At 23.6% G+C, this 7,365-nt stretch overlaps 1 protein-coding gene across 3 annotated transcripts in view; it reads left to right on the top strand.

Annotated features, from left to right (window-relative positions):
- LOC117180114 (eukaryotic initiation factor 4A-I) overlaps nucleotides 1-7,365 on the top strand; it is a 32,536-nt gene that overhangs the window by 1,828 nt on the left and 23,343 nt on the right. For all 3 annotated transcript variants that reach the window (XR_004468007.1, XM_033372447.1, XM_033372446.1), the window contains exons 2-4: nucleotides 319-442; nucleotides 5,133-5,280; nucleotides 5,381-5,490. Coding sequence is in view for 2 of the 3 variants with exons in the window: in XM_033372447.1 (XP_033228338.1) it covers nucleotides 319-442; nucleotides 5,133-5,280; nucleotides 5,381-5,490 (382 nt within the window). In the remaining variant the exon portion in view is untranslated. The remainder of the gene's footprint in view (nucleotides 1-318; nucleotides 443-5,132; nucleotides 5,281-5,380; nucleotides 5,491-7,365) is intronic.

Below are 7,365 nucleotides of genomic sequence, written 5' to 3'. Positions count from 1 at the left end.
TTTATATGTCAGTGTAGTGATGCTATTAAAAAAACTGTTTATTCGACAGTCTGAATGACTTTAAAGATATTCGATACAGGACAAACAAAAGTTTGACATCAGATTGCGAAACTATTGTCATGCTCGGTTTGACTTTGGACATTTTGTTATATAACGTAAAAAAATTATCATCTTGGTGTCTGTCTACATTCTTAAAATTATTTGTACGTTGTGCTCGAATTTTCGCGAATTTGTTTTTAATTTTTTGGAGTGGGAGGGGATTGTGTTATTTCTGTATTTTTCTGAAAATAGATTACAATCAATTTTGCTTTGTTCCAGAAACGAAGAGCAATGGGTCGGCGAGACTAAAAATGGCCCTAGTGAATCAAATGAACAACCACCCTCGTACAATGGACCCGCGGGCATGGATCCCGATGGTATCATCGAGACGAACTGGGATGTCGTAAGTTTTTTTTCCCCTCCCAAGTATTTTTATATTTTTCTGTTTAAAAAAGTGTCCAATTACTCGCAAATATCGTCGAAAAGTGATTTTTAGTGGCTGTTTTTGCTTTGTTTATTTATTATTTTAAGTAGCGAATTTGTGCATCATCGATTTTGAGAATCAAAATTTTCAAATAAGTGATTTTATTTATTTCATGACAGTGAATTTGTTTTTTGACGTGAAATTTTATAAAATATTAGAGAAAAAATCGGTTTGCTTGATTTTAACAGTTTTAAAAATAATTAGTTGCATTTTTATCTGTTTCAATTGCTTCATTGAATTTAAAATGCGTAATTCGACAATCTTCTATTTAAATTTCATTCTTTAATTTTTAAGCGTTTATTTTCCATTCAAAGAATTTAAAAATAAAGTTTCAAGACTTTAAAGATTAAAGATTAGAAGCGTTTGAAACTGACTTTAGGATAAAAAACATTTTTCGGTTCAACTGTGAATATAAATTATGATTATTAAATTTTAAATGTACATTAAGGATTTACAAGTAAATAATAATAAATAATTTAATTTTATAAGACAATTCGGAAACAGATTAAAATTGAAGAATTTTCAGATTTGAACGTTTCAAATTAAAGCGTTTAAATTGAAAAATCTTAGTAGTTAAACAAATGTGAAGGCCTGATTAAAATTTTATAAATTATTAAAATTTTTTAAATAACTTCATTGTTATATTAAAATTTATTAACTTTCAAATACCGTCGCAGTGTAAAATTTGGAAGTTTTAAATTTGAAAATTTGTAATTAAGAAAAAGATCAATTCATATTTAAAAATATTTTGACTTCATTTAAAATTAGTAATAAGAAAATAAATAATCAAAATTAAACAAAAATTATCAACTTTGAACGTTAAGAGTTCTATTTGAAAAGTTTTAGTTTGTAAGTAAAATTGTTGAATTTTGATGGCCTCTAATTTAAAAAAAATTATGTATTATTTTTTTTTTTTTATATATTTCGAGCAAAAAATGTAGAAGTTTTGCAAGAATCGTGAAAGGCTTTAAAATAATAAAAAACATTCTCTTAAGATTTCTACGAAAATTGAGAATTCTTACTATTTTTGTTGCAAATTAATTTTAAAAGAATATTTTTAAAATATTTCAAAAATTGTCAAAAAAAAAATCTAATATTTTTATTTTTGCAGCATTTTTTAAAAATGTTTTAAAATATTTCAGGATTTTGAAAGTTTAGAAAAACTCTAAATTATTTCAAAATCTTTTTGGAAGTTCTAGAAATTTTCGGAAGATTCAAAAATAATTGAAATGTTGAGAAGAAAAAATTTGTTTCACAAAATGTAGATTTCTGAAGATTTTGAGAAATAAGCTTTTTTTTTAAAAAAAATGTTAAAGGTTCCAAGGGAATAAACAGTTTTCTTTAGATTCCTGGGGAAATGTCGAATGTTTTATTTTAAAAAATAATAATAATTTTATGAGAAAATTAAGAGATTTAAAGACGTTAAAGGGGTTTAAGTGATTAGAAAACTTATAACATTATTTACTAAAATTTTAAAACATTTTAGAATATTTCTAAAAATGTAAAAAAAAGACAAATTTTAATCGTAGAGATTTAAGAAAAATGTCGATTTTCGAAAGCCTTCAAAAGTTTTTTTTTTTTTTTTTTAAGATTCTTGGGAAAATTTTCAATTAATTTTTGTATTGAAAAATTAATTTTTGGAAGAAAATTTAAAGATTTCAGAATAGCTTAGATTTCTAAAAATTACGAAAAAAAATTGGGAAGCTCTTTTAAGATTTTTTTTTATTGCTGCGAAAATTTTGTATGAATTTGGGTATTATTTTAAAGATTTCAAAATATGTCGAAATATAATTCGAGATTTTATAAGACAATTGTGTTGAAATTTTCCGGCATTTTGTTGAAATTGAGAAAAATTCTGAATTATTTCAAAATCTAATTTGGAAGTTTTAGAAGTTTTCAAAATTCTTAAGATTTTAATATTTTCTAAATGAAATGTACATTTTTAAAGATTTTTAAGTGGAAAAAGACTTTTCTGAATAATTTTTTATTTAAAAGAAATAATAATTTTAAGAGAAAATGGAAAGATATTTCTTTCAAATATTTCCCTACATAAAAGAATCTAGAAGCATTTTATGATTTCTGAAAAGTTTGAAAGAGAATAAAAGACTTTAAAATTACTGAGAAATTTTTTAGTGACATTTTATATTGACAAATTAATCTGTGAACAAAAGTTCATTAATAAAAGGTTTCTGAAGACTCTAAAATATTGTTTTAAATGTCGAAGGAAATCTGAAAGATTTTGAGACCATTTCTTTTAATTCTCCAGGATTTTAATCAATTTTAAAGAAACTTTCAATTACATATAATAAAAAATATTCAGATATTTTAAAAAGATATTTGAAAATCTTGGAAAAATTCGAAAAAAACTTTTTAAAAATTTTTTCTTTTTTTTTTTAATAATGTTAATAGAATTTTCAAAATGATTCCCAACATTTTAAGAGGTATTTTTCAATTTTGCAGATTTTTTTTTAATGTAAACTTAAAAAAATATTGAGGAATATTAGAGATTTTAGAGGACTTAAAAATGTATTAAATATTTTTCAATTCCTGGTTCTCGGTTCTCAGAATTTAATTTTAAGCTCCAATTTAAGTAATAAAAAACTTTTAATAAGTAAATAGTTATTCATATTATTAAATGATTGACATTTCTTCATTATTTATTCGTTTATTTTCGTCATCAGTATGCAAGCAATACAAAAAATATATGTCAAGGAAGCATTTTATTGGGTTTAAGGTTTGTTTCTAATTTGGCGTTAAAAGTACATTACGGAAACATTTTCCTTGTATGCAATATTTCCACACCTAACAGGAAAAGAATTTTATTCTTTTAATCTTTGAGACAATATTGTGTGGCACTTTTCAAATTTTAATTTCTTAAAATTCCCATCGTTTCCTATTTTCGGAAAACTTTCTTTTTTTCTCTTTAAATATTCGATATTTAGAAATACAATTAATTTGACAGTTGCGGTTCATCTTTTTGACATTAATTTCGACCATTCGAGATTTATCAGTTTGGTTGAAAATTAATTAATTGAAATATTTCATTTTTTTGTTGAAAATTGATCGTTTCTAGTTCAAAATTCAACAATTTGGATGAAAACTTGACTTTTTAAATTGAAAATTCAACTATTTCGCTAAAAAAAATCATGTATTTTGTTGAGAAATTGTATTTTTGGCAGAAAATTAATCTTGTTTAACATTTTTTCTTTTCTGTTGAAAATTTAGCTTTTGCTTTGGAAATAAAATTATTTGGTTAAAAGTTAAACTTTGTTAAAAATTAATTTTTTTTTAGGTTGAATGCTAATAGTTTTTATTAAAAATCCATTTCTTCAATTGAAAAGTGAGCTGTTTGATTGAAGACTTGTTTTTTATTTGGATCTTTTTTGGTTTAAATTTTTTTTTCAGCCTTTAAATTTAGTTGAATGTTCCATAATTTTAGTTAAAAATTCAACTCTTTGGTCGAACTTTCAACTTTAGTTGAAAAATTATCCTTTATCGTTGATAATTTGCCTTTTTTGTTTAAGTTCATCTGTTTGGTCAACTTTATTATAAAATTTATCACTTCGGTTAGAAATTAAACAATTTTTTTTAGAAATTATTTTTTTGTTTGTTGAAAATTAATTTTTTCAGCCTTTGAGTTTAGCTATTTCATTTTTTGTAAAAATTTGATATTTTTAGTGGAAAATTGAAGTATTTGTTTTAAAATTAATTTATTTTGCAATGTTTTGCTCTTTTTTTAAGGATGTTCATAATGAATGTTTGCGTTTTTCGAAAAATGTTTTTTTTTTTAAATTGACCGAGAAAATGAATAAAACTTGATCAGGTTAAACCGGGAAATGTCCGGGAATTTAAAATAGCCACACCCTGAATAAGTATCACGATTTTATTCTTAATTTATTTATGTAATAATTTATGTTTAATCCTTTAATCAGGCTCTATTCACATCTCTGTGAAAAACTTCGATTGACCTAAGTATATCAAATTTTTAAAAATAAATTCTTTAATGAGATTGTGTCTTATTTTTAAAATTAAAAATTTAAATGATAAAATGTCCTTTCCTTTGACTGCGTATTATATAATGAAACTGGTTTTTAATAATGTTAATTAATACGGATGGGGACAAACAATTTATTCTGTATAAAAAAATAAAAGTTTAATCTGTTGCTTGGACTTGATATCTCGGTTAAAAAATCATTTAACATTATTTACAAATATAAAATTTCTTATAAAGAGATTGTTTTTTGTCTTTTCTACATGTAAAAATTGATGTTAAACCACTATATTTTTGGAAAATGAAAATACATTTTCTGGCGTTATATTTTTTCAGTCTAAAGCACCGTTCCTATTTTTATTTTACGATAGGTCTTTTTCGTTTAATCATAATTTGTAAATTATCGTAAAAATATGAATAGCAGAAAGCAACTCGTAAAATGGAACTTTTTAAGATAATGAATTCCTAATGCTTCGGCTTTCTTTAGAATTTTTGTTTACATTATTTTATTAATTTGTTTTATAGATTTTTTATTATAATTGATTAAAAATTAAAATGTTTAATATTTTAACGGTTATCCCGGGACCGAGTTTGATCTTAAAAATGGTTTCTTTCCAGGTCGTCGATAATTTCGATGACATGAATTTGAAGGAAGAACTTCTTCGAGGAATTTATGCTTACGGTTTTGAAAAACCATCTGCGATTCAACAGCGTGCCATCTTGCCCTGCGTCAAAGGTCACGATGTCATCGCCCAGGCTCAATCCGGTAATTAGAATTCGAGTCTAGATTTGACGAAAGAAAACAGAAATATCAGACAATCACGAATTTTTGTTTTATCCAATTGTATTTTTTTTTTTAATTTCAGGAACTGGCAAGACTGCTACGTTTTCCATTTCTATTTTACAACAGATCGATACTAATCTTAATGAGTGCCAGGCCTTGATTCTTGCGCCAACTCGTGAACTTGCTCAGCAGGTGAGAGTACATTTATTTTTACATTTATCAATACCTTGTCTTGTGAATTTTGCATTTATTTCTCCCAATTGCAGGGTATTTTGTCGGACCGGGAAATTGGCAAAATCCGGGGAATTTAAATTAGGATCAGGATTTTTTTTTCTATTGCAAATTTACTTTTTCTTTAAAACTTATTTCCATTTTATTGTTTATTCTATCTATTCTTTGTCTCTTGAATGCTTTCAAAGCTATCAGAATTCTAATTTCGTCAATTTTTAAAGACAGTATTTATAGAAAATTGTCGAGTTATAATATATACGAATTAAAAAATTCCCGAACTTAAACAATGAAACTTTTTTTAATATTATTGATTTAAAATAAAATAAATTTTTTTTCAAGTTTAAAGTTTCTACAATTGTTGGCATTTAACATAAAACCATAATTGAAAAGAATATATTTCTGGATGATTTTTTTCAATTAATGTTATTTTAAATTCCAGCAAGAATCTTCGAAACTTTTTAAACATTAGAAATAGTTTTTTTTATAAAAGCATTTTATTATTGTTTTTGTTTTGTTTTTTTAAATAAATTAATCAAATTTATTATAAAAAAAATTTTAATTGCTTAAATTCGGGAATTTTTAATAATAATAAAATAATATAGTTTTTAAATGAATTCGGTGGAAACCGAGAAATGGCAGTACATTTAATTTTTGACAGGGAGTTTTACAAATTTTTCGCGAAGAATATCTGTCCCGGTTTGATTTCAACAGTTTTTGGAATAAGCAGTTGAATTGTCATCTTTCTCAATTATGATATTATTTAGTTTACAATGCGTAATTTGAGAAAATCTTTTATTTATAAATTTTCTATTTTTGATTTAAACTTTTAAGCGTACATTTTTTATTTAAAGAATTTTGAAATGCAGTTTTAAAAACTTAAAACAATAAAAATTGGTAGAGTTTGAAATCTACAATTTTGGATTGAAAACGTTTTTAGTTGACAAAATGTGAATATAAATTATAATTATTTAAAAAATTTATTGTTAAAAATGAAACTGTTTCAATTGAAAAGTATTATTTTAGTTGAACAGATCTAAACGTCCGATTGAAACTTTATAAACTATTTTCAATTTTAAAATAACTTAACAATATTATATTTATAATTAAAGACTTTTATTCATTTTAAAATAATTTTTTAGTATAAAAGTTGAAATTTTTTAATTAAAAAAGATAGGAATGGTTTAATATTTAGAAATATTTTATTGTCTATGTAAAATCAGTAATTATAAATCAAATATTCAAAATATAAAAAAATTAACTGTGAACGACAAAGTTTTAATTTTTCTATTTAAAAATTTTAATTTACAACTGAAATTGTTGAAGTTTGACGTATAATAAAAAATATTCAGAACATTTAGAAGCTTTTCTCAAAAATTATTAAAGGCTTCTCAAGAATAGGAAGCAGTTTAAGATTCTTGGGAAAATTAGAAATGGCTTTGTTAAAGAAAAAAAATGTTAGAAGAATATTTAAAAAGATTTCCAAAATTTTCGAAAAATAATCTGAAAGATTTTACGGAAATGTTTTTAATTTCGCACTATTTACAAAAATTAGAATATTTGAAAAAATCTCGAAAAATTGAATTTTTTCGAGGATGCTTTTTTGTTTGATTAGGATATTGAATTGAATTCCAATAATTTTTCTTTTGTAAATGTAGCTTTGTATTAATTTATTAAACTATTTTGTTGAAAATTTGTTTTTGGTTAGAAATAAATTTTTTTTAACTGAAAATTCATCTAGTTCTTCTTTATTCATAATGTGTCCCCTAAGGGTTTACATGACTTCCATTCCTTACAATCTTTCCGTTTACATCTATATATTTTTTACAATCTTATCCT

Source organism: Belonocnema kinseyi, chromosome 9 (genome assembly GCF_010883055.1).
Source record: "Belonocnema kinseyi isolate 2016_QV_RU_SX_M_011 chromosome 9, B_treatae_v1, whole genome shotgun sequence".
Taxonomy (NCBI): Eukaryota; Metazoa; Arthropoda; class Insecta; order Hymenoptera; family Cynipidae; genus Belonocnema; species Belonocnema kinseyi.
This window is presented reverse-complemented; position numbering and strand designations above follow the sequence as displayed.